The sequence below is a fragment of the Tyto alba genome, unplaced genomic scaffold (genome assembly GCF_018691265.1).
Source record: "Tyto alba isolate M040663 unplaced genomic scaffold, T.alba_DEE_v4.0 Super-Scaffold_14, whole genome shotgun sequence".
NCBI classification, from domain to species: Eukaryota; Metazoa; Chordata; class Aves; order Strigiformes; family Tytonidae; genus Tyto; species Tyto alba.
Window position 1 is genome coordinate 44493855 of NW_024881276.1, and position 26958 is coordinate 44520812.

General features: G+C 50.2%; 2 protein-coding genes and 2 non-coding genes across 7 annotated transcripts in view; 3 read left to right on the forward strand and 1 right to left on the reverse strand.

The window, feature by feature from the left end:
- RCSD1 (RCSD domain containing 1) overlaps nt 1–19016 on the forward strand; it is a 35090-nt gene extending 16074 nt beyond the window's left edge. Inside the window, exons 2-7 of the mRNA XM_032988263.2 lie at nt 8964–9071; nt 11532–11621; nt 12979–13050; nt 14358–14561; nt 15433–16096; nt 16943–19016. Of these exons, the coding sequence (XP_032844154.1) occupies nt 8964–9071; nt 11532–11621; nt 12979–13050; nt 14358–14561; nt 15433–16083 (1125 nt within the window). The 3' untranslated portion in view covers nt 16084–16096; nt 16943–19016. The remainder of the gene's footprint in view (nt 1–8963; nt 9072–11531; nt 11622–12978; nt 13051–14357; nt 14562–15432; nt 16097–16942) is intronic.
- A 2266-nt stretch (nt 19017–21282) lies between these two features.
- On the forward strand, nt 21283–21354 carry TRNAP-CGG. Its single transcript has one exon. It is a non-coding gene; the product is annotated as a tRNA-Pro (tRNA).
- A 478-nt stretch (nt 21355–21832) lies between these two features.
- Nucleotides 21833–21904, reverse strand: TRNAP-AGG. The gene has a single exon. It is a non-coding gene; the product is annotated as a tRNA-Pro (tRNA).
- MPZL1 (myelin protein zero like 1) overlaps nt 21841–26958 on the forward strand; it is a 46562-nt gene continuing 41444 nt past the window's right edge. The window contains exon 1 of one of the 4 annotated variants that reach the window (XM_042788225.1): nt 21841–22028. In XM_042788225.1, coding sequence (XP_042644159.1) covers nt 21908–22028 — 121 coding nt within the window. In that variant the 5' untranslated portion in view covers nt 21841–21907. Of the gene's footprint in view, nt 22029–26485; nt 26639–26958 lie in introns of those variants that run through there. The other 3 variants (XM_042788228.1, XM_042788227.1, XM_042788226.1) reach the window with 3 other exon arrangements.

Here is a 26958-nt window from a genome sequence, read left to right on the forward strand (position 1 = left end):
GTTGTAGCCAAATCTTTGTCAGGGCTGCTGTGAGAGCTCCCGTTTTCATTAAGACTAGAACTGAAGAAAGCTGCTAGAGAACTCTGGGCTCTAACAGCACTGCCTGCCTGACTGCATGTGTAATCAGCAGTCCTTACCTCCTCCTTCCTGTCTCCAAAACTTCCGTGGCCAGTATTTTTCAACTTTTTTTTTTTTTTTTTTGTATTTCTCAATTAGTGAGCACTCCCTTGTCTGAAGGAAACCAGGGTCTACAGCTACATAGAGATATATGTACAGAAGAGATGTGTGCATGAGTCAGAGGAGTCAAGCCCGACTTTGAGGCTTAGGTGCTCATGATGGTCCCAAACCTAAACTGAGGTCCCGTTTTGACAGTGTTCAGAAATCTGGAGCCCAAGCTTCAGCATTCACAATATATTCCCATAGGCTGCAGATGCCTTTCCCTGCAGCTGCAAGACTGAAGACTGAAACTGTTGCATGTGACATCAACCAGATGTGGAGGCCACTCTGCACTGGCTGAGGCTTGACCTTAGTGCGGAAAAAGCTTTATCTTGGAAGTGCAATGGTTCTGCACAGTTGTACACGCTCTCACGTGAGACAAACAGAGGCTTACTGCTCATTCCTTCTGTTGTAAGTCAAACTAGAAACCTGTTTGCATGACCTTTACAAAGCCAGTCCCAGCAAACAACAGCCAAGGGTTTTGCAGAGCGTGCTGGGATCATCATTATACACCTCAACGTACCCTTATACTCTTTCACAGACGGATTGTATGTCCTGATATCAGTCCCAGAATTCTCTTTGAATCTTTCAAATGGAAATCTTCCTTTCTTTGCTCAGCTTTCTGTTGTGTTTCACTCCTGCATCCTGGCAGTGGGGGACCCATGGCAGTTGGAGGCAGGTTATTTCTCTTTGCCCAGCCATCTGATGGCAGCTTGGAGGAAAACGATGAGGGCTCTGTGCACGCTGCCATTCTTAAAGCTCACAAAATTCTCATCTGGGATGTGAAATGGAGGCGTTTAGCTTCTGGTAAAGGTTGATCAAAGAAAACACAACACAAATAGAAACAGAAAAATATTATTTCTTTTGGAGCATTTAGGATATACCTGAAAGATCTGCAAGGTATTCTGGCCTTGTCCTCTCCTGGAAAGTAATTGCGATAAAGCTCAGATACACAAAGTTTGCAAAGCTAGCCTAGCCCCACCAGAGGAAGGTGCAGAAGTGGCTCACAAGGTAGCTTTTGCTCTGGTGGGGCACAAGACAGTAATTATTGCTCCCATTCTCTAGTGAGTGGTAGGAAATGAAGGTAGGAGCCTTGGCCTTGTATCTCAGGGTGCTACAGGCTACACTGACACAATGATGGACAGGACTGGCTATAAGGTATCACAGAGCCACAGCTGCAGCCACTTCTAGCTGGGGCTTCTGCCAATAATTAAAATTTACCACAACCAGACAAGGAGAAGATTCATTGCCAGATAAAACGCCAAGTGCATAAATAAACCATATAAATCCCTCCTGAAACAGAGAGATGGAAGATCTCCAATGGGAAAAATTTGTGAAGAAGGGTAAAGAGAGGAATGGGAAGGAGGGTGCTTTGCTGGGACGGAGAGGGGTCAGTGTAGCAAGAGTAAGTTTGTTTATTCAGGGCTTACATCTTGGGATGTGTTGCCTCTTGAGCTAGGGGCCCAACGTGCTGCGGAGCTCCAGTTGGAACAAGCATCGTGAGATTTCCTTCTAGGGATGTAAAAAATGGGCCAAGGCAAGTGTGAGCCCCCCCACTTCCTGGGCAAGCTGTGCTCAGCCAGCGTTGATGCTTTTGTGGATCCTGAGGAGAATGAGCAGGCTCAGATTGTGGGTAGCAGCCTCTCCTGATTTTTGCTGCCCTGTTCCTCACGCTGTGGTTCAGGTATTTTCCCACCCTCTTGTCTTTCAGTTTGCTCCTTTGGGAGAGTTTGTGTTTTAAACCTACCCTGCTAATTCACCTCTCCCTTCCCAGTCCGAACAATGTCCCTCTTTCAATATGATCCTGATGCCACAGATGTACTCACATGGACACAGATAAACGAATCGGTTCAGGTTATGTTGGCAGGAGGGTGCAAACCAGGATTCATCTGAACAGCAGATGCACAGAGATGGCTTTGAGTGAAACTAACAAACTACATATTAGAGACTTTTTTCCCATCGGTAACTTGAGTCCAATCCTAATTAAAAACTATTCTTGAGCTTTTCTGTAGTTCATTTATAGAGGTGTTCCTTATGAGCTGCCCATTAGATCTTATCTGCACTCACAAAATATGCGAGCCAAAATAACAGGTGCCTGTAAGAAGAGGTTGAAAATGAAAATTCAGTTACCTATTTCCTGCCATTGAACAAGGCAAAAAGAGTGGCAGATTTACCCAGCTGAACCTAAACTTTTCTGTTCTGTGCTATTCTCTTCTCTAAGGCTAAGACCCACACCGAGGGTCCCATTCCAGGTTTCTTTAGATTATCTTCCTTGAACAATAAATGAACCTAGGGGTAGAAAAGGATAGTTTGGTAGATTGGCTTCTTTGGACACTTCCCTTTAGAACAAGCGCTAATGATACGCCTAACTGAAGGAAAGATTTTATTACTTCAATTCATGCAGACACATTACTGTTATGTTTTGCATCATTATTGAATATTATTGTGACCTTTTAGAAGGTAGGACTGGTCTGACATACAGGTGTGTTTGGCTGGTAATGAGATTCACTCATGATGCATTCTCCAGAGCATAAGTTCATGTCCTCTCCAGATAGACAGGAACTGTACCTTAGATCATGCACCATGTGAATATTCAGTGGCCTTTTGTCTCCAGCTGGCCTCAGTGACTGAGTAAAAGATGGGGCAGGGAGAAGAGCTCTTGACTATGGAAATGGTCACCCTAAATTGGTGGGGCAGTATGGGAGGAACTAGTACTGTCATCATCACTTCTCCCTTGCTTGATCTGGAAGCGAGCAGGACATTTCCAGTTCATCAAACCCTATCTCTGCAGGGTAGTCTTTTCAAGAGAGAGGGTACAGCACCTCACTGCAGAGGTAGGAGACATTCACCCCACTCCTGCCCCCGGGGAGCCCTGCAAGGAGGCACAGTCCCCGCTATAGCTTAACGTGTCATTCCCAAAATGCTGTCAGAAACAGGTACATGAGAAGTTTGAGAATGGCTCTTTTCAGCCAAGCTGACTGCGAATGAGTTCAATTACGCTGAAAACCAGGCACCTCTATCAGAGTAAGGCTGTGCTGCTCCCCACGCAAGCCGAGAGAGCTACCCCAGTGTACGGTGTGTAAGCTTTCTGATGCAGACAAGGCCTGTGACTGGCTGGCTCCTCAACTCCTGCAGCTACCTTACTGAAAAACGAGAAGGGTAGGTGTCAAGTCTGGGAGGGCTTTGTGCAGAAAGCATGTCCTTCGCCCTCAGAAGGCTGACCCAGACAAGGAGGAGGGAGTCTGCAAGAGGCTCCATTCCCTCCTGAAATCCAGTGCCTTGGTGAGGGTTGATGCTTTAATTTCAAATGAAACCACAGCACTGCTTTCCAGCATTTCTTTCTGGCCTTCAAGCAGAGTGTGATGATGGTTTATTTTGACTTCAGTAGTTTCCTCCCCACAGATGTGTCTCCCTATCCCTTCCTTAGCTAAGCAGGTCCTACATGTGCAGAACTTTGCCATGCAGCAAAGAAGACCCACTCCTCAGCCACCTGTGTGGCTGCTGCTGTTTGAAGTGGGGCTTCTGGAGATCTCTGACACAGTGTTCGTGGGGCTCTTGTGGGTGCTGAATGGAAACATTTTCCAATTCACTTGGCTGCCAGTGCTCCCCATGATGGCTCGCAGGCGCTCCCTGGGTTCACAGCCTGCACTCAGCTGCGTCTCAGGTGGAAGGCAACGGCTTGCAAGGTGAAATGCTAGTGCCACAGACCAGAAGAGCCTTTATCAGCAGGCATGCAAAATTATGATTTTTCTGTCGTATCAGCCCTCTGAACGGGAGGACATCTAAGGATGCAATTTCCTTCAGGCTCTGGCTGGAGCGGTTAAAGAGAAGTCCTTGCCCCTGTGCTGCAGTCTGCTTCTGCCACCCCTGCATCCCCTCCTGCTACGGCAGTGCAAGCGCTTGTCGAGCTGTGCTGTGAACTTGATTGCTGAAATGATCTGGGTTAAAAATAACCTTGTAAAGAGTTAAGGGATGTATTTTTAGCCCAGATCATTTCAGTGATCTAGTTTACAGCACAGCCCCACAAACTCAGACTGGTGCAGAGGGAGGGGGGAAGGGAAGGAGGGAAAGGTCAAGGGAGAATGAGCAGTTGGAAACATAAGCTGTCATTCTGCCAAAACCAGAACCTTATGAAACTGCACCCCGAAAGCACTGACCCTCTCTTGTTTTCATCTAACATACTGACAATTGCCTTCTTGTGGCACAGTGTTGAGAGCTGGGTGCTGAAGATCACTATTTCTGGATCCTGTTTGTGTAATCAAGACACCAGCCCTGAGCCTCGAATGCCTTATTATGTCTGCCTCTGACACACTATATTTGTCATTATTTTTGCCATATATGCTTTTTCTGAGGTAGATTGTATGTGCAGCAACAAAAAACCCCATGAGAGTCACGGGGGAGTTTTGCAGAGCTTGTGAGAGTGCAGGGTGCAGGAAGGCGCTGGCATGATGGACTGCTGTGAGAATGGGCTGCAGGGAATCATTCCTGCAAAGTTGTTTAGAAGCAAGGGAGAGATGTGGAGACCAGGGACTGGCCCCAAAACCACGTCTAGATGCAGCTGCATGAGAATAGGGGTGGAAAGTGCATGGGACCAGTACCAAAAATTCTGCAACTGTCACTGGTTTCATAGCTGCTGAATATTCCAGCCTTTCTAGGTGCTATGGAGGGCTTGCTTCTCAGATAAAAGGTGCTCCATCTGGCCAAAATATCCTACCTGCAAAGGTAGACAAGTCAGAGGACTCATAGGGGAGGGAAGGAGAGTAGGACAGTCAAATCTCTGCTGTTATTCAGCTGGTATTTAAGTGATGCTTAAGCCAAAATACTCCAATATATGGCAGCTGATAGATCTTTGCTCTTTTCATCAGCCAAACCAGATGCACAAATCCAAACCTGAACTTCTCCTTCAATACCTGCTTCTGACCCACACTGGTACCCTTTCAGACTAGCATTTCCAGTACCATTTTATGCGCAGTGACAAAACTGGTGGGGTACCAATCCTGTGAGATGGAGTCATAATAGCTTTTAATTGCAAGGGGATGGGTCATGACAAAAACTGCTGGCTGAGAGCTACTGGAGCCAGTTTTGCACCAGCCCCAGCAGGACATTCAAATTCATCCCCAAAGCCACCTCTGGCTTTCCAGCTTTCCCCAGGAGTCTTTGCAATTTTGATTTCGTAAGAAACTGGTTGTCTGCAGTGACACTCCCCACCTGTAGCTTAAATCCATGATCTTTAAGAAAGGATCTTTGTGAGTACCCAAATGGGATGCACACAGAAACTCAAATCTCTTTACTTTTCTGTGGGCCTTCACTATGCACCTTCTCTCACCTGATGCCCACAGTGGGCTCACCGGCTCTATCAGGAGAATTGGTAAATGTCATTGAGCCAGGTAATGACACTGCTGTCCTGAGGGGCCCCCTCTGTGAGATGTTATTACTCCCACATCAGGCAGCCCTGCTAGCCCTTGCATTTTCTGGCCCATTAAATCATGAATTAAGTTGGGATTATTCTTCTCCAGTAGTGCCAAAAGGAATGGGTTCGGGTTTAAAAATAGATGAAGAAATATGGGGTTCAAAACTATATTCAAATTTACTCAATTTTATAAAGTTATTTGAAAGAAGAAAATGAAACCCCTTACAGAGAACTTGCTAGTTGTGCTTCCTCTTTTGCAGACAGTGCCGTGCTTACATTGATGGTACAATTCAATTCCTGTTTTGATGCTCTGACATCTTTCAGAATGTGCAATGCTTAGACACTTATTTTTATTGAACAGTAAAAGACCTTAGAGTAGCAGTCACCAAATTACTGATGGAGTAAGTCTTTTACCTTAGCTTGCTGATTTTAGCCCATGCAGGCTGACCACACTTCCAAAAGGAAAGGAATCAGCAGTTGGCTGCAAAGAGTGCAAAATTAACATCTGAGTAATTTCACCTTTTTTTTTAACAGAGAAGAGCTGCTCCTCTTCATTCACAAAAGTGGTGGGCTATGTCACTGAGACAGGAAAAATGGAGAAATGACCAGGAATGGGAGAGGTTGCATTAATATCATGGGAGAGAGCCACCACTGAGCTCTTGGGTGGGAGGAGCAGATGCATGTCTTAATCGTGGAAGAGGCTGAGGGCTGGTACATGCTCTGAGGTGAGAGTGAAAAAGTGAAGCTTCCCACATTCCTCCCAGTGGGAGGGAGACTGCCAGCCCAGTCCCTGGAAGTCAGGGGGCCAGTGTTCCTGCAGTGCAAGGAAGCGAACTTTTTGCATCCAAGTGTCCTGGTACAGCACTTTCCCTTGACTCAAAGACATAGACCCTGGCACACCAGGTGGGGAGAAAAAAAAAAAAAGAACCTGTAGAAAAAGCTGGGTACAGGATGGCAGTGTGATTGCCAGAAATGATCTGAAAAAGGACTTTTCCTGTTGCAAAACACATAGTGTAATTGGAGAGTCTGCAGCTGGCAGTTTCAGGAGGACACAGCCCGTGGGCTACTTGTGCTAATCTTAGAATGGCATGTTCACTCCTTCCTGCGCCCCGGCCGGCAAGCTTCATGCTGGAGAAAGCCTTGTTGCAATCGATGCCTGCTACTAGCAAAACAAGAAATGCATGGAATCATTCCAGCCTCACAGCCCAGATCAAATCCAAAGAAAGGGAGCTGTGTTTTCAGACTGTAACTCAAAATTAAAAAAAAAGGGAATAAAAACCCACAACCACCCCAAAACAAGAGGTTAAAGAGGCCAAGAGGAAGTGCAGTGTCTTTTCTGGGTAAAGGCAAAGGACTGTGAAAAAAGCTCTTGGAGAAAAAGGGACTATGAGGGAAGCTTTTTCCTCCACTGAGCACCTGCAGCTCCTCAGCCTCAACTAAGTCCTCAGTTCAGGTGTCCGTTCTGCCATGCCCAGGTATCCTGGGAGCAGAGCCAAGCCTCTCAATCCATCCTGCCTTCCCCAGGTTCATTCTTTGCTCTCTCCTCTTTCCAGCATCCCCTCCCTTCACGGCAGGGAGCCAGCCCACAGCTGGAACGTCCCTCCCTCCCCACTTAGCCCAACCATCATTTTTTGTGTGCACCAGCTTGCCCTGCTGATCAGCTTACCTCACTGTTTCTTCCATTCCCCTTATCTGCCACTTCCCCTGCCTGTAATTACTCTAGTGAAGACTGAAAAGATGAGACAAAGGTGCTAGAAGTTCACCGAGAGGAGACAGCTCGATATAGCTTTTTGTGACTGGATGTTGGAAAGCTGGTCTGTATGGGAAGTTTAATGGGGGAGATGTAGTCAGGATCCTGGAAACAGGGAACAGCAGACATCTACCGGGGCTTGTGAGCCTGGGAGAAAGAAGATAGCATTTATTGGGAGCATATATGTACAGCTCTGAGAAAGGGAAAGGCCCTTTTCCCCAATGCAAACAGGCCTTAGCCATGCTGATCTCTACCAGGTATCTTAGACTAGAGAGTGCTCCAAGCTACAGATGATATGATCCTTAATGTAACCTCCTCAATTTGCTTTTAATCTAGAAACTGTAAGTCTAAAGAAATTCCTTCTTTAACATGATTTCAAGTTTCCATAGCTATTTCTCCAGCCCCTGTATCATGGTGACTCAAAGGAAATGGTCCATACATGGGCCAGATTGGTGTTTCGAGGGCCTTTCACCTTCAGTGATGCTGAAGGAGTGGTTGTGTTAACGAGACAGCAGGTCCCTCCCAGGCAGAGCAGTGTAAAGGGAGAAGGACTCTGCCTTTGGAGAAATGGAAAGGTATTCCTCTAGCAGTGGTCTTTGGAGAAACTTTATGACTGAGAAGCAGAAGAGTGTTGAGGCACGGGGGTGAGAAGTGTGGTGTTGGTCATGTGTTTGTGGTGGTGGTACAGGGAGTGGAGGTATAAGGTTCCTTGCTGATGGTTCATAGCCTGGTTTGTTGTTTTGAGGTCTCCACCTCTAACAAAACAAGTACTGTTGGTTAGTTGTTCTCAGTTCCTCTGGTTCTGTTTTCCATGGCACCAGATACTAGAGATGAAGAACAAAGGTTTCCTTTCACCAACTTTGGTTTCAAGGCTTTCTACTCATATTGCTTGATACACACATAGCATAGAAAACAAGGTCAATGTGGGATGACACCAGGGCTGTGTGCTGTGGGAAGAGCCACACCATCCAGTCTCCAAAAAGCCTCCTGCTTCTCAGCCTGTCGTCAACCCAGGGGAGGGGAAGCTTCTCTCAGCCCTGGTATTTCCTCCCTCCCCTCCACCCGTCTGAGTATTTCACTGCCAAAAAAGCAGAACAGCACAGGGACATCCCCAAGCAGATGCTGCCTTGCTGTGAGGACAGGGAATGGCTTCTTGCAGCAGAACCACTGGAAAAGGAAGGGCGCCAGTGACCAGGGCAGTAAAAAAGAGATGGGAGGGCTGAGGTGCTGTATGGGAATGTCCTTTACTGCCCTGCTCCATCTATTTACTGTGAGGAAAAGATGGGAAACACACACTTTGCTTGGAATACTTAGTTTGCTTCCAGTGAAAAACACTGAGCGTAGGCTCTTCAGCTAGAGCTGAGAGGTTCTGCATGAATTACTGGTTTTCTGGGATATTTGAAAACTCTGCTAGGTCCTGTCTTCCCAAACCTCTTGCTCTCAGACGGGATGATTGATGCCAGATGCGAGAAGCTCTGCTTTAAGTCCCTGCTTGCTCTTGAACTTTATAACACATACACAGGCTTCTCTCTAGCCTGCTTGCTTTTCCCAGCCTTTGCTCATAATTCGTTGTTCCCAATTTCTCAGAACAGGCCAGCAGAGACCAACTCGGAGGTGGACAAGTCGGCATCACCCTCAGTGGCTCAGCTAGCAGGGAAATTCAAAGAGCAAGCAGCCAATATCACTGGCAAAGAGGTAAGGAGTTCTGCAGCCATCAGCAGGTAATCGAGTGGGAAATGAGGCACTCGCTTCTGCCTGCAGAAGTTAGAGCATCAGTGATCTGAGCATGAATCCACCTTGAATTTAGATCTTCATAAAGGATTTGTCTCCTAGTGCAAGCTATGACACACTGTAAAGCCTAGTAGGATACACGTGTGTATACCTAACAATAGCAGACAGCAATGAGTGTACTATCTGGACTGGCTTTTGTGGGCAGAGGGCAACAACAAGTAATGAAATAGCTAATATTGAGCCATGGAAAAAGAAAGCAAACAACAGATTACACAGTGTAGAAGCCAGTGGCAGGTCACCAGCATCTTGTTCACAAAAGGAGAAGGTGTCCTACAGGTAATTTCTTCTGTACAGGTCTGAGAGAGAAATCTGTCTCTTTACTTGCCCTTTGTTACCTCTTCCCAGTGACATTTCAGGTTCTGTGGCTATCTCTACTATGCTGAAACTTTATTTTATTGAAAACTGACTATACCAAGCATTACCTCACAAGCTATCTTTTACCAGATAAGCAAAACACTGGAATACCTCTCTTAGGAAGAAAGTCAAGTTAGAGTGTTTATGCATGGAGGCTGACATTTTAGGAGAGCCCCCTGCTATCATGCACTTTTTTAGAAGCATAAATGTTTACTGGCGGCCCTCTCCGATCAGCGAGTGCCCCTTTAAAACTGAACTGCTTCCTTCTGCTGCTCAGCTGGTTTTAGCACATCCTAGGCTGGGTCTAGGGGGTCCTCCCTGTCACCCCTCCTGTCTTTGGCTGGATGCAATGGTGACCTCTGTCCTGCAGGGCTGGCATGCCACCCTCTATCAGAAGTTAGCACTCCCATCGCTGGGCCCTGGGATGGGAAGAGCCAATCTCTTCCCAAGAACTTTCTTTTTTCCCTCTAGTCACCAGTGCACCACTCCATCCGTCCTGTTACAGTAATTTCCTCTTTCTAAGGTATGGGATTTAATTGCACTAGGTCCCTCACCCTTCAGAAGGCAGCAAGTTCCCAGACCTCTCTTGTGTTATCTGCAGACCTCTGCTGCTCCCAACCCAAGGCAGTGTGGAGGGGCCTCACAGTGGGGGGAAAACTAATTTTCTCCAGAGACAGAGGACAAAGTTTCCTGTCTTTTCTCTCCAAGCCATCTGTCACTTCCCCAGCGGCTTTCTAAAGCTGGCTTCAGATTAATGGCTGAGTGGATGGTCTTTAACCCTTGCCTGACCCATGCCAGCAAAGGGGAACCTATCAACCAGGGAACCTCTGATACATTTACTGTGACACAGTGCAGCATTTCATGGTTGCAAAATGGTGGGGTTTCAATAAGGCATGATATTATTGCTTCCTAGTGTGAGATAAGGATAAGGGCAGAGCTGGCCTTGGCTGCTTAGGGACCCAGCATTGCCGTGGCTGGGTACAGCACCACCAAAACTTAAGTGACATCAAGCCAACAGGTCCTTCAAGGCTGCCAACTCTACAGAGGGCAATGATGCCATAATCCAACTTTTCACATGCCTGCCTGTTAGAATGTAACAAAATTATCCAACTATTATACTGTGGATATTATCCAAGATCCACAATGTTATGCAAGTATTTTGTCTGTTAGCACATAAAAAGTGTGTTAACAGCTTGGCAGGAGACTACAAACCTGGCATAAAAATAGAGACAGTTTGGCTTCAAGACCAGAACAGTAGCTATGAAGGACCAACTTCATAGGTGCTGTGCTATATGCATCTCCTCCTTCCTAGTGAGCACTCCCATACTTCTGAGAGCCCGAGGACATTCAGAATGTACATTCAGGTGTCCGTGCTGTTAAGTTGCCTTGTTTCTTCTCCCCTGGAGAATCTGTTTTTAGTCAAATTAAAGGTTACAGCTGAGGACTTGTCTCTGCAAGCTGCTCTTCATTAGAGAGAAACAAATGGGACTATAAGACATGTTGGAAAAGTCAAAATTCCCCCTTTTGCACCTAAAATATATCAGATACAAAATAGGAAAATCATGAACCAGGTAGGCAGTTGAGAGTCATTAAAAGGAAATCCTGGTAATAAGACAGGAAAGAACAATAACAAGCTATTCCAGTGTGAGGGGTTTTCCAGCTGGATGCTTTGAAGATGAAGCTTCTGGGAAGGCTTCTCCACCTTCTGCAGCTTAGAAGTGTGTCCTTTGCCCAAAGCCTGAAGTGTCATTGCTAGTGCTGTGGAAAGAGTTATAGACTACTTTTCCAACACTACGATTTGGCTTGAGGTGCTACAAGCACACCTAGCATGCTGGCCACGTGCCTGTGTGCTAGTATCTTGTGCTGCCTTTAGATGACTCCTTTAGGCAAGCTGAGGCCTGCCATCCCAGCAGGTCACTTACAGAGCATGCCCTTTGGTGCTTGATTTTCACTTCATTTTTTAAAACACCTGATTTTCCTGCTGCTGAGTTAGTTGTTTTCTTCTCTTAGGTACCACCACATAAGCCAACCAGGAGGAAACCACCATGCTCCCTTCCATTGTATTCCCACAAAACTGAGACAAGCGACAATGATGAGCAAGTGAGTATCCATATAACAGGGGGGCAAGGTCTCTCCTCTCTGAAACTGTTCTCTCCTGAGACATGAGCTTGGAGGTAGCAGGGAGGTCAGGCTGTGGCAGCAAAAGACATCAATCATGCAGCATCAAACCTCCCCCTGCTTGCACACATGTACTGACTCAGTCAGCTCCGCACTGCTTCCCACTCCTGTAGTATGGATACACATCCCATTTCTACTGCTTTTGTTTTTACCCTTAGAGCACTGACAGATCCACCTACTCACCACCTTTCAAGCAGTTTAAAGCAGGAACTGCTGGTACTTACTAGATCTGAACAGCTCTTCGCACAGGGAGCATCCATGCTCTTTGTTGCCTTCAGATGAACTCTAGAGGTTTGAGTATAACCGCATAATAGTTCTGCTCTTGACATTTTTCCTTCTTCAGAAAAAAGGAATAATTAATCCAGAGGAAAGAGGAGTTTTGTCAGCAATACCCACAGAATATTGTCTTGAGGTGTCCTCCATACAGTACCCTTGAATGAGCAGGTCCCAGTAAGCTGGCTGCTGCTCACTAAAGTTTATGCTCACAGACCCTTTCCAGTCACTTTTGTATTTCAGGGTATGAGGTCTACCCATCAAATTTCACTTTTTCATCTGTCCCTTAACAAGGGGGTAGTTCTTTGTCCTTGATTTCTGACACCTACAGGCTCTTGGTGCCTCCATGCTGAAGGAGATTTTAAAGCACAAGCTTTAAAATCTTAGATTCCTTCCTTTTCCTTTGGACTTGAAAAAAGGAATATGCCTCTTCTCAAAGCAATGCCCTCCCTTTCTCAAACTGTTTACAGTCTTTCATAGCTCCACCTTGGCAGCCACTTAGGCCTTTCATGACCATACTAAGCGGACACCTTTTAACTCTGTTAGTCAAGTGGTGGCAGAAAGTCTTTGCTGTCACAAAAAGTTCACAATGTTTACCAATATTAAGGCTTGTACCCTTTAAGAGGTAGAATTTTAATCTGTCTGGTCCTGAAATAATACCAGGGGAAACTGTGTCATAGGCTAGATACCTTACTGTAGGCCACGTAGCAGCAAAGCCATTACACATCACCTAACTCAGATACTTCAGCCAGAAAGCAGTCAGTCATCTTTCCTCCCAGAGGAAGGATACATGAATGTAGAGCCCTCGTATGGCTAGATAAAAAAAGGGGAGCAGAGTCGGGAAAGAAGAAAGCAAACTTCTGTGTGAAGATGCTGTATGAGGCTTCATTTGCCCCCCTACTAGCACTTTCCGTTTATCTCTTCCAGGTTTTCTGCCTTCATTGTATTTCCTCCTCTTTTTCACCGACTTTACTGTAACTTTTTCATGTTTCATTTTGTTTTGCAGAAGCGATCTCCAAATGCTTGCCCCATTCCCAAGGTCAAGGTGAAAAGCTCCCCCATGATTGAAAAGCTGCAGGTAGGTCCTGGAAGAGCCCACATGGCTGCCGTAGCAAATTAAAACCGATTGGCATTGGTCACAGCTACTTCCCTGGCAGAGCAGCCACAGGGGAAGGGGATCCAGGAGCCAAGGGTGACAGCTAGGTAAGCAGGGCAGTGGCCTCACTGACGAGAGCCCAGTCCCACAATACACAAGCAAGCAAGGCAGAGCAGGCCTGGGCATGGTAACGAGCGTCAGAAACAGTCCAGCGATCCTCAGGCACGTCCACAGGCATGTCAGTTCGTGGGTGGGGGTGGCGGGGTGCGTGGCTGGGCATGGGCATGGCAGCAGCTCAGCTCAAGTAAGGAGCAGGGGCAGGAGCCTCAGTTTAAATGCAGCTCACAAGAGGAAGCGAGGGAAACCCCGGCGGAGACTTCTTCCAGCCATTTCTTCGCTGCAGTCTAAATCCAACTGAATCACCTGCACCCTCCTGGGGAGCTGGCTTCGAGGGCAGGCAGCTACAGTCCTGGCATGGGGGGTGCACGCCGGGCTCTGGCGCTCCCCTGCGCGGGCCTAGAAGCCCTGCGCTCCCCTCGCCTTGAGTCCCCCGGTTACGCACAGTCACACCCAGTGCTTCTCCGCCTTTTTGCATCTCTCCGCGGTGCCCGATCCGTGACACTGAGGGCAGCTCAGCACTCGATAGCCCCCAGACATAGCGGCCGGCCGCTGCCAGCTGCCTCTCCTGGCAGCTCAGTGCCTCCTGGCTGCCCTGACACAACACAGGCCTGCTCATAGCACTGTCCCTCTTAGTACACATTTGCTGATGAGGGCTTCTTAGTGACAGGCCAGCAAGAAGTGCTTTGCCACAATTAATCACAAGCTTGCTTCTTTCCATGGTTTTCTCGTTCCTCATGACTGTGCAGATGATTCAGAAGACCCACAGGCCAGGCTTGAAAATGTGAGGTCTGCCTGGGCACACACAGGGACGGTTTAAATCTCAAAGTGATTGCTGGCTGCTTGTTCAGGACCTTCTCCGGGCTCAGCCAGTGTAGACTGTGCTGGCTTGGCTGGGTCACTGGAAAATCCCAAAAGGCCTCAGGATGACAAAAGGACACGTCCTGAGATCCAGCTGCTGTGGAAGGGCAAATGTCCAGTCATGACTCCTCTGCCTGGACTTGTTTGTTGACAGCGTCACCAGGAGAGACCCATAACCAGAAGGTCTGTGGGTTGTGACAGCTGAGAGATGTGGCAACTCCCGTGGCAAGAGCAAGGGTTCCTCCGTGTGGTTACCGCACGCAGTACACGCCGGTGTCATGCACACCCGTGACAAGGATTTTTCTTTGCAGGCCAATCTGGCTTTTGCTCCAGCTGCTCTGCTGCCGGGAGCATCTCCCAAAAGCCCTGGTCTGAAAGCCCTGGTTTCTCCATTCACCACCCCTCCCTCAACACCCAGCAGCCCGGGGATTCAGTCCCAGCCCAGCGAAGCAACTGAGACGCCAGTCAGCTTTGATCAACCCCCGGAAGGCACTCAGCTGCAATTCTACAATAAGGTAGGGTATGTGCTAGGATTTCTCCATCACAGCAGGATGAGGCTTGCTTATCCCACAGGGATGAAGAGGAAGAGGAGGCTGTAGCCCTCAGTCCTGCCGTGTCAGTGTGCATTTGTGGCCAAGGGAGGAGATCTATGTGCGAGGTTCAAAACAGCCTTTCAGTGTAGCTCTGTGGAGTCTCCTCTCTGCCTGCCTGCACACGGAGCTTCGTGGTCCAGCAGCTCCAGCAGCATTCCTGGCCAAATGGGTAAAGGGAAGGGGTGAAGGAAGTGGCAGGACCCCATCACTGCAGCTCAGCAGTGACAGGGTGGCTGGTACCTGAGCCGGGAGTGCTGTGAGGCGGCGGTGCCATGTGCCAGCAAATGTCAAAGGTGTCTGAGGCGCAGTTTAGGGAGCCACGCAGAGCACGGCGGTTTGCCGGGTGTCCCCACAGAGTGCTCAGCGCTTAAATGGGGATCTGTGGCCTGCATTCACCGTCATCAACTGGAGTGCAGACTCCTTCCCCAGCCACCAAACCGGTGAGTGTAGAAGAGGCTGAAACATCCAAACTCAGCAGCATCTGTGTAATGAATGCAGTGTCCTTGGGTTTAGAGTCTAACTTGTACAAGGAGCCACAGTTTAAATTGGGACAATGATCTCTGGCACCATCTTTACAGAAGAAAATGAGGCATGTATTAGGGAGCTGCTTGTCCTATACAGTAGTTTCTCAGCAGCAACAAGCCCTTGTCTCCCTCCCTCTCAGTAGCAGAGCAGGAAAAGAGACCACCAAAGTAGCAATCAGGTTTCCCATGGTATTTTCCCCTGTTGTGCTTTCCTGCTTTCCAGTACCGCTTTCTTGACTGCTTCAATGTCTGCTTTTCCTGCCTCCAAGGTGCGAACACGGGGATCGATAAAGCGCAGGCCTCCCTCCAGGAGGTTCCGAAGATCTCTGTCCGAGTACGGAGACGGGGAAGATGTAGGGGTCAACATCTCCTCTCCAGAAAATGGTGCCAAAGAAGATGGGGATGAGGTGTTTGGGCCTAAGGGCAAGACAGAGGAGGCAGAAACAGGGAGCAAAGAGCAAAACAAACAGACGGCGTCTGATGAGAAGCCCCCATCAAGGAGAGGCTCCAGCAGATCAGAAGATGAAGAAAAAGGGGGAAAACGGGCAGAGGAAATGACTCCTTGCAAGAGTAGCGGAGGGGATACAAAGGAGGAAGAAGTGTGTGGTGGTGCCCCAGGGGAAGAGAACTCCCCCCAGCATCCCTCTGGAAACAAGGAGGAGAAGGTGTGCGAGGGTCCCCAGGGAGAAGAGCAGCAAGGCAGTGCTTGTGAACAGGAGAAGGGGGACAAGGAGAAGAGGGACAAGGAGAAGGAAGAAGCTGAAGCTGAAGCGAAGGAGCCCAGTGAGGGCACAGACACACAGAGAACGTCAGACACTGAAGAAGCACCACTGGCGCCTGAACCGCTGCAGGACGCAGTGGGGTTAGACGCTGCCAGTGAGGTGTCAACGTCAGCCACGCAGGACCAGGGCACAGCGTAACCATGACGCACAGGTAAGACGGGTCAGCATGATGATGGCTCCTAAAATACCGGAGAGTTTTGCTTATTAATGAAAATGGCAACTGTGACAGAACACACCGACATTTTTGCTTTTCCCCACACCTCAAAAGTATCAAATCTCAGGCCTGCAAGAGGCTGCAAGGCAGGGTATTTAAAACAACCAGCCCTCCTGGGTGGTGTTATAGAGATGGAGAAGCAGCAAAGACAATTCTGGATTCAATAAAATGGAGAGGCTTTGCTCACCAGGCACCCTGCTCAATTGCTGTTTTGAAAGCAATTTGAAAGTACTTACAGTAAAAAACACTTTTCCCCAGCAGTAACCATGTATATATTATCTCAATATGCCTCCTTACATATACATATTTATATGTATGTGTGCACATGTTGTATATATGCATGCATACATATATATTCTCTCTCTGTTTAGCTTCTTAGCTTTGCCAGCAAAACCAGTGTTTGCACACATGCCAGTTTCATGATCAGCCCTGGAAGAATGCAAACACAGGCCTCTGCCACTTGAAATAAAAGAGGATTTCCACTAGCTGAAGTGGGGCTTGTTCCATGTAGCTTCTTACATATTCTCTAACTGCTGATAACGTAGCCACAGATGCCTGGGGAAATATCTCATTCCACCTCAACCACCTGTCCCCTCTTCAAATGCCTCTGTGGTTTGGCAAGGAGCAACTGATGGCAGCAGGCTGGTGCTCAGGCTGCAGCTCGCTTTTGCTTCCTATCATGGAAGCTACCAAAGTACCCCCAGGTCACAGACTCCCCAGCACTGTATTTACTTAGACCCATGATTATTTTTCACAATTTCCTTACTTTTCCCCTCTGAAAAGGACATACCCAATCAGGGCACAGGAGGCTTAACAAGCGAATAGGAGCCATCTAACCCAATCAAGGTGGAAGCTACTGGAAAACCTTCACTGGCAGGAGAGGAGCAGAATACGGATATCCCCCGAGGTCCAGACTCATCCCGGAGCTGAGTGGCTGCTCGCTGCCTCTCTGCTTTAGACCATCATCTTTTGGGACAGGCTTGCAATTGCTTTGGAGTTCAAAACTGATGAGTTCAAGGCTGACGTTCCTTAGTGATCCTCGGGGACTAAGATGCCTGATATGTGCTATCCTGGAGCCAATAGCCACCACCACTCCTGGTCCCTCTGCTCCTTCATCCTGCTCCCAAATGTCTTTTTCTTCTCCCCTGCATTGGTCTTAGATGAAGTTCATCAGTTACATACGTACATGTATGGTGGCTTTTTGGTAGCTTCTTTTGAAATATTTTGGGTTTTCACATTTCAGTAAATGATGTTTTAAGAGTAGGAAGAAGTATGTTTTCTCCATATATGCTGTATGGCAGACAATGTGAACCTTGAACACGGGGAAAATTCTTAGGACATTGTTCATAATTGTAAAATCTCTTTGAAGTGGGGGTCAAGCTGGCTGATCTGTGAAAACAGCCAGCCGTGGTAGGTAGTTTTTTCTGTGTGCTTCAACTCTGGGGTGTTTTCAGTGCTCGTGGAAAGTAACAACCAACAGATTTGATGCACAGAAAAGATGTGCTGTGTTGGTCAACCGGGCAAGTTTTCTTATCTGGAGCTGGGATCCAGTCCAGGTTTAGAAGGGCTGCTTGTCTGTCAGTCTTTCTTACTTTCAGACCCTAGCCAATATTTTGATTCTCTTTTGAACCTTTCATGTGTGGCTACCACGTGCCACTCATGATAGAAAGCATCCTGTCTTACTGGAAGCAGCTTATTAATTTTATGTAGGTCAAAGAAGAGGTCTTAGATGGCTGAGTCTCCAGTCGTGTGGCCTGACTGAATATGAATTGGTGAAGGTCAGCTGGCCAGTGCCTCCTAAGTACTTGCACATTGTACTAGATCCGCATTTGCTCTTGGGGTACTAGTTAAGTCATGGGTCTAGAATTTGCTAAGCCAAAAAACCTTCTACACCTGGAGAGTATTTGTTGCCCATAAGAAATAATGTATTTGGGGAAAGATAGATAACAGACCCTCACCTGACCAGTTTCCTGACAGCAGTGCTTGAAGCTGTATCTGCAATACTGAATAAAAAGCTGCTCTGGGTGAAGGCCATGGGGCTCATATCCACAGTGTGACATGGAGCTGTGGACAGGTCTGGGCTCACTGGAGACAGCGAGCCAGACTTGTCAAAAGCTGAAACAAGGAGTCAGCTGGCTGTTAAGTAGTGTGAACAGTCAGGGGACAGTGCCTGAACCTACCGCCAGCCACCTAGTACCCAGCAACACAGACACAGCTACAGAGACCAAGGACAGAACCAGCCAGCTCCTCTTCATCACAAAGCCCCTCCTAGCAACTGTTACGCTGAGCGGAGTCAGAGGCTTGTGTTGTCCCTGTCTCTCTGGATGGGCACAAGCATTTTACACAACACAGCCCACATCCGTCCTTGAGTGGGCTCTGGAACACAGCAGTGTTACAAACCCGACGGCTTTGAGGGGTGTCCCCTTTCTGTTCACCAGCTCTAAAATCACAAGGGAAGAAGTGGCTCTGTACCCTGCTTGTCTTTTTCCCAGGTGAGAGCACTCAGGTGTCGCTTGCCAAGAGCCAGCAGCGCTGACCCTCCTGTGTAGCACAGGCTTGTTGGCAAACATGACCCCCACATCATTTTGAGCCATGCTGTGGAGCATTGTTGCCTTTGAATCCATTTTAATCTGTTTGTTAGAGCTTGTATTCCAGGGCAGGCTGCAATCATTCGCTGTACCCTGTTTCTTCTCTCAGCAGAGTCCCATCTGGATGTGAGTGATTGTGCCGTACTGTATATATAGATAGATGTGTGCCTGTTTAGAGAATGAGTATGTGTGTCCCAAGCAAGGGAATGGAAATCTGAGGGAGAAACAGAAAAAATAAAAGGTGGAATAAAATGAAACCAGAAACAAAATCTGTGTGTTTCCTTCTGGGGAGATGAAGGAGCCTGAGGGAGGATGGGGAGAGCTGGCAGCAGCAGGCAAAATAGGGGTGGGATTTCCACTGCCATTGGAACAGTTTAGCATTCAATTTTAATTTAACTTGTGGTATTTTTTTACTTTTGGGAAAGAGCAATAACCAATGTGCTTAATCCACAAAGGAAGGTGTTCTCTAGGGCAAGCAGTGGCACTGGAGATTGCTACACCCGCCCTGCAGGTATTAGGTGTCTAGGAACAGAAGAAAGCAAAGCCATCTAGCCTAGTGCTGTTCCTCCAACAGCATCCTTGTTCAGGGGAATCATAAAACCCCAAGGTGACAGACAGTGTTCCTTCCTGTGAGATTTCCCAGTTCCTGGCAATCAACAGTTTAGAGACTCTCTGTGCCAGAAGTTGCATCACCATATTTGTCCTTGATGGCTTTACAAATTGCAGATAAAAAGCCGCCTGTTTCTCAGCTGAAGGCATCCACACATCCCTCTCGGGGTGTTGCTCAGGCGGCGCACAAACCTTGTCCCATCTGCAGGCCAGGTGAGAGCGATTTTAGAAAAGACTCTTTGGCCAGTATTAGCATTGTGACACCGCAAAAGCAGAGGGCATGTATCCCTGCCCCGCCCCTGCTATCAGGAAATGTTGGCTTGAGCAGCGTGGTCTTGTATCCCCAAGGTGTGCAGAGTCAAAAAGTGTTGAGCGAAACGTAGACCACAGCTTGGCTTGGTAGGGGGGGCTATTCAGACCCATGTGTACTTGTCAAATTGCTGGGGCTGGCCTGTATGACGTCAGGTATAAGGGCACTGATGGTCGAACAGGAAAATGCCCTTGGCAAGAAAAATTTGATATAATTTATGCAGTTTCTCTGATGTGGACGGTGCCTGAAAGAGTTAAAAAACTAAAAGCACAAACTTTGCAGGCCAGAAGACCTCTAAATTGGGGGTAGGGGAGAAGGATGGAAACCAGAGCAAGAGTAAAGATAAAGTGGAAAAGTAATGCAGCACAAGAGCAAGGAGACTATGGCAGTTGTGTTTGGCTGGGATCATGTTTTTATGGTTATTTTTTGATTGGACTGTGTTTAAACTGTAGCGTGAGCCACAAGAACGTGTCAGATGGGTAAGGACTGGGAGCAATTACTGGTGGAATAGGGTTTTTTAAAGATCTGAGACACAAGGGAGGCTAGTACAGAGGTCTGGAAACCTGAGGGGGAAACTTGAGGGTGGCAGGAGGCATTAGCAGGATATAGCACATCAGAAACGAAGTGGGGGGAACCAAAGAAGCAGCATGGAGTGGGCTCAGAACACAAAGGGAAGGTTGCTGGCTTCCCTGTGCTCCAACACGTGAGAAACACACTCCCAACGCTGAGGCACTTTTCCCAAAAGCCCAAGGCAGGCCCTTTGTTAAGCCACTTCCCTCGCAGCCTCCGGTGGGCCTCAACTGCCACTCCTGGGGACACTCGCTGGAGGGGAACCACCAACTGCCTCCCACAAACCCGGCCACCCCACGGCCCCTCACCCTACCCGCTCGGGGGGCTGCCAGGAGAGGGTTTGTACACTGCTGCATACGTGGTGTGTATCGCCCCCACCGCCCCCAGAACCCCCCCACCGGGCAGCGCGGTGCGGCGCGGGCAGCCCAACCCGCCTGCCTGCGGGAGCCCCCTGCCCCTGAGGGGAGCGGAACCCGCCCCCCCCACCCGCCCTCGCACCTCCAGGCGCGCGCGGCGCCTAACGGCTCAGAAAAGCGCGAGCCGGGCGAAACCAAAGCCGTTGAAGGGAGGGTGGTGTGTGAGGTGTCCCATTTCCAACCCCCCCTTCCCATCCGCTGAGAATCAGCTCGCCCGGCTTCGAGCCCCGCTGGCGCGTAGGGCGAAGCGGGGGGGTGGGGGGCCGTTCTTCCGCCTTGGGAGGGGCGCAGGAGCGGTGTCTGCGCAGGGGGGCGCCGCTGCTCCACACACACACACACACACGGGAACTCGGAATCATCTCTACTAAGCGGAGCCGTAGCGCCGAGGGGAAGGGGCGATGCCACGGGTTACCCTGGCGGGGGGGCAGAGGGGGGGAAACGCAGCAGCCTCCGGGAGTTAAGGGGAGGAGTGGTATCTTCCGGAGCGGCGGGCGGAACCATTGGAAATGCTGGGGAGGGGAGAAGGGCAGACCCACGAAGGAGGCGCTGGCAGGGGGTGCCTGGCGCTGGGCGGGAGGAGGAGGCGGGAAGCGAGTGAAGCGCTGAGCTGGGGAGGAGGCAACAGAGAGCGGCTCGTTGGTCTAGGGGTATGATTCTCGCTTCGGGTGCGAGAGGTCCCGGGTTCAAATCCCGGACGAGCCCGCTGGCGAAGGGGGCGGCGACAGCGTCTCCTGTTTTGCCACCGCCGTGCACCCCCCGCCAACCTCTCCCTGCGTTTTTGTGCCCCGGGACCCGCCCGCGGCGGGAGGGTGGGCGCGGGGGAAGGAGCCGGAGCCGGGGCGACCGTGGCAGGCAAGGGTGGGCCCTCGGGGAGGGGCGGGAGCCGCCCCGTCCCGCCGGGGCTGCGCCGGGGGCGGGTTGGGGGAGGCGGGGGGGAGTGCGGGGTGGCGGCGCCCTGGGCGCGGTGCGGAGCGGGCGGGTGGCAGCTGCCGCCTTCCGCGTGAGGGTATGAACGCCCGTTCCTTGCGTTAAAAACGAGCGCGTCTCCTCGTGAGCCCTGTCCGCGCCCTTCCGCGCCGTGAGGGGAGCGCCGCGGCCCACACCGAGACGCAGGCGGCGCCGCTGGGCAGCGAGAGGGGCGGGGGTGTTGAAGAGAGGGAAAAAAAAAAGAAAAAAAAGTGGGCTCGTCCGGGATTTGAACCCGGGACCTCTCGCACCCTAAGCGAGAATCATACCCCTAGACCAACGAGCCGCCATGACCAGTGTTTTCTCTCCCTTCCAGAGGAAGGCTCGGCTGCGGCCGTTGGAACCGTTGGCTGCGCGCGGCGATGCAAGCCACGGGCCGCGCCGTCGACCGGAGCAGAAACCGGCTGCAGGTACTCAGGGCGGGGATGGTTGGCCAGGCTTCGGACGCTCTCTCCCGCGACGGCCGTGCCTTCCGAGCTACGTGCTACGAGACGGAGTAGAAGCCCCCAGGGAAAACGGCCTTACATAAGAAACGGGAGGTGGCGAACAGGTGTCGGGGACAGCCAAGCGTTCGCGGCCTGGTGCCGGCCTGGAAGGCGGCTCGCCGCTGCGGCCCGGAGGCAGCGGAGGCCCAAGTTTCCCCCCTTGCCTCAGCCCGGGAGGCCGCGACCCCCGCGGTTTACCTCAGCCGGTGGGTGCCCGGGCGGGGGTGCCGGCGGGGGCGGTGTGTGTGTCCGTGTGCCGGCTGGCAGCCCCCGCCCCACCGCCTGCCCCGCCAGGGCGGCCGGCAGCCCGCCAAGGGTGAGGGGTCCTTGCCCTTGGTCAGGGCTTACGGAGACTCTTCTTCCCGGTGGCCTTGTTGGGACAGCTCGAACAAATCTCGGGTGCGCAGCCTGTTCTGCTTTTTTTTTTTTTTTTGGAGCGCTCTGTGTTACCACGGAGGCAGACGCGCTGTTGCTGTGCGTGGTGTTGCTCTACAGGTTTCTTCCAATCGCTGCGGCAAACCTATCTACCCTTGAGTGCAAAATCTGCTTAATATATGTCTAGCCATTAACCACAGCGGTCAAACCGCAAAGCCTAAGCAAAAGAAGGGAACTTCGTCATTCGTTTCCATCATTTGAAACATCATTTAAAATTACAGCCAAGCGGTGGTGACTTTACTTTCATACTTTACAAGTGATAATTGTATGCGGACCCTATTAAATCTCCGAGTCTTCTTACATCAAACACTGATGCTGGTCAGGCTAGAGGTCAGTGCTACCTTGGCTCTTGTCTCCATACAGTAACAGTCGTTAAACTGATGTTGCCAAGAAACAGGAGAGAGAGGGGGGGAAGTTGGGAGGAAGAGGCAGGAAAAAGAATTGCTTTCATTTTCTGTGCTTTTTTATATATCAAGGTTATCAAGGATACTTGTGACTTGAATTGTTCCTTAGCATCAGTTCAGCACTGGAATAGCTCATCCTTAGCATCCTTTTCCATTATAAGGTTTTGTCAGAATACTTATCCTGGCATAATGGGTGATCCAAGACATTCTTATTAATCAAATTATGGAAAAATTATTATTAAACTCTTCACGTACCATATGCAATTACTGTGCTGCTGCCAGCTCTGAGTTTTGAAAGAATCATTGCATTTCTATTTAACCGGAATAAACATAAATGCAGCACTGTCTGCCACTCACAATTTCTCCCAATTTGCAGAGGAAAAAGTAATGTTGTAAGACACCCAATGCTTTCTTTTGCAAGTAGAGCCTGCTTTTACTTTCTCACTCATGTTCTCCTGCAGTTTCAAAATAAGCATATTGGGTGGGAGGAATTTTTTGCATTTGCAGAGGTACACATTTTTGCAGGAATGCTTATCTCTGCACACTGAGCAGTGTCTACTGTACAATTCCTCTAGGTATGGAGATGCAGGCTAAATAGAAAACAATCAAAACCATAAAAAATGTAAAATCAGTCTGAATATATTTGCTTCTCCTTCTAGAAGATGTTACCCTTATTTTGTTTGACATCATAATCCTGCTTGCTCTCTCTGACAAGCTACTAGAGAGCTCTCCAAAATAGTAGGATAAAAAAAGGTCTGAATTTCTAACATAAACAGCAACCATGAAAAAAATTATTGAACTTCCTCCCCAGTGACACTTTTTCAGATCTTCCTTTTGTGATAAGCAGAAACAGAAGACACAAAAGCATTTTTCCTTCTCTCGTGGAACTGAATGCTGATTTTACTTCCTGTGAGAAAGCTCAGAAAACAGTCAGAAAACTTGACAGCAGCTTGCCGGGAGGCTGCTGCGGCCCCTCTCACCCCACTGTTGGAACAGTCCTGCTCTGTCACTGCTGCTTGTCTGACCTTATGGGGAATGTGTTCAGCGTGATGAGAAATAACACCTCTCCATACTCATATGGAAAAAATGAACTTGCTGCTAGCTAAGTGAGCTGCATCACTAAGAAATCTGATAAATACCAGTATTATCACTAGGCAAAGAGTAAAGTTGCATAGCTAGAGGGAAAAAGGGTGGCAGCAGCTATACCTTTATTTGGGTTAGCTTCTCAGGGAGTTGTGTGCTGAGTTAAGGAATTGTGTAGTACAGCTTGTAGGCTCTGCATTTAACAGCTTACTCTGAGAAGTGTTCCCAGTTCTTTTTTTCATAATCTTAAATAATAATAACTAATAGTAACATGTCATAGCATACAAATGCCATGTATGTTCCTTGGGACAAATCAAGTTGTTCCAGCACCCCATTTCCTCTCTGGAAATAGCAGGAGACAATAATTTGATTGTTACTATCTGGATAAAAAATGGCCTACAGCAAGTAGACCAGATATCCTCCTAGATGTCCCCTGTACTGAACAGCAAATGGGGCAGTCGTGGGGCTGTACCTGCGACAACGTTATCTGGGCTCTGTCAGGGAAGGGAGCGATTATAGGAGTCCTCTGGCAAGGGGCACGTGGGGCTGAGTCAGGCTTATTAGTACCTAAAAAGAGAACACGTGAGCCCTGTGAAGGACAATAAATTTGAGAATCAGAAAAAGGATATATTTTTAAAAAAAACTTTAGGTTGGTTATCTTGAAAAAATGTCTAGAAAGATGATGCTTGTCCTGTTCAGGGGATTGAACATTTTTAAACTGTGCAGTACCGAAGGACCTGAAGGCAAATAGTGGTGCTTCCGTGGTGGTAGAGCACTTCCAGTCACTGAGGAAAGCTGTAAGGGCGAGCAGAGTTTCCATGGATAGGAAGAGCTCTGAGGGAGTATTAAGGCAAAAGTGGGGGTATTGATCAGTTGGCTAAAGATTGACCTGCAAGGGAAGTCAGAGGGACTAAATGAGGTGGCAACCAAACAAGGGGATACTTCCCTGTGATACAAAGAGTTACCTGTGTTGATCTTTACTCCCAGTTGCTGCTCTGGATTTCTGGTAGCCTGGCTTTCTAGAAAACACATACAGTGGTTAGCTGAGGATCATGCTCCAGAGCTGCTCCCAAGGGCATAAGTAACGAATGCATATACCACTGCACTTTAAACACCATGAGAACTGTAACCTGGTCTCTTGCAGCGCAGCTAGAAAAAAACACCTGCCTGTGTTTTTACAGGGGCTTGCTTTGTCATGGCCTTCCTCGACATGGCGCACAGTAGCGGGGCTTTGCTGTGACCTCTCTCACCTGCAGGTGTGATTAGGTAGCCAGAGGGGCACAGAAACAGGTGGCACATGCATCTGGGAGAGGACCAGCACCCACGGGGCACCAGGCAGGAGCCAACTGAGCACGCTGAGGGCCCCTGAAGCACAGCGTACAGAGAGCAACAGCCTTGTGACATGACTGAGCTTGCACAACTTATTTAAAATACATAGCTTTGCAAAAGAAGAAACACATGCAAAGGGGTTCCCAAAAGAGAGGAAGTGAAGCAAGGAGGCAAAGAAGGAAGGGTGAAAGCGTGGTCTTGGGGCGGTCTGTAACAGCAGGGAGCCCTGTCACTAAGCCAGGGGAAATTCTAAGCAGGGATTTTGAGGCGGAAGGCAAAGGCAGTTAGGCAGTAGGCGTAGGAGAGCTCCCGAAGGAGCCTGTTCTTAGAGGCAACGCGCGCCAGGACAGGCTCTCGGGCTCAACGGGGACAAACAAGAAGGATCTCGGTGGCGGGAGGGGAACCCACCGGGGAACCCACCCTCACCCCCTCAGAACGCACACTTGCCAGCTGGCCCCGCGGCCTGCGTGGGGGGAGCTCGCCTGCCAAGGCCTGTGCCGTGCTGGGGAGCTGAGGGAGCACGGGGGGGGGCTGCTCCTGCTGCCGTCACTCGCTGCACGGCCGGAGGCTCGCCACGCTCTGCTGCGACCGAGCCGAACGCTGTGCCGTCCTCGCAGGCCGCGGCAGCGACAGACCCACAGCTCGCGTGCGGATCTTCGCTAACAAAGGCACGGCTCCCTTCGCGCGACTGCCGGTTGTTTTCGGTATTTTTTAATGTGCAAGAGGCAGACCGCCAGCGTGCCTCCGAACGGACGCAGATCCGCTTTCCACGCAGGGGGTTAGCACCGCGGCAGCACCAGAGCCTGAGGCGAGGCCGTTTGGCGTTGGGCTGCCCCAGGCACCTCGCAGGCAGGGCAGCGGGGGCGGGCTGCGGCCCCACGCACCGCGGCGGGGGCACCTCCCGCGCCCGCAGCGCCACTCCCCCGACACCGCCCGCGGGGTGGGAGCTAGTTACGTGCCCTGCTCGGGGGGGGGGGGGCGGGACAGCACGTTCCCTGTTTTGATAGGGCACCTGGACTTGACGGATCGCTTCTGTGTCCAATCCTCGGGGAGGAGCGGCGCGTCGTCGGGACGGGGGTGAGGGGTACGCGGGAGGTGTGTGCGAGTGACAGCGGCGAGGCCCTATACCGGCGAGGGGAGGGGGCTGCGGGGCGCGGGCCCGCGGCCGGGGGCGGACAATGGGGGCGCTGGGAGGTGGCGGCAGGAAGATGGCAGCGGCCGGAGGTGCTGTGCGGCTCCCCTGCTCGGCGTGGCTGCTGGCCGCCGCCGCTGCGCTCACCGCCGGTGAGTGAGTGGGTACGGGCTGCCCGCCGCCGCTTACCCTCGCGGGGCTGCGCTCGTAGCCTGGGCGGGTCTTGGTACGGCGGGGGGAGCTGCCCTGCCCTGCCCTGCCCTGCCCGACCCGAGGCGCGGGAGGGGGCGGCGGGTTGGGGTGGGCTCGCCGGCCTGGGTCGGGCCCGGTGGGGCCGCCGGCGCCGATCCGCGCTCGGGAGAGAGGGGCCGGCCCGGCCCGTGGAGCCGCCGCCGGGCCCTCGGGGACGAGGCAGCGGGGAGCCGCCCGACCCGCGCCCCGAGTCCCGCCGGTTCGTCCCTTTAAATAACGC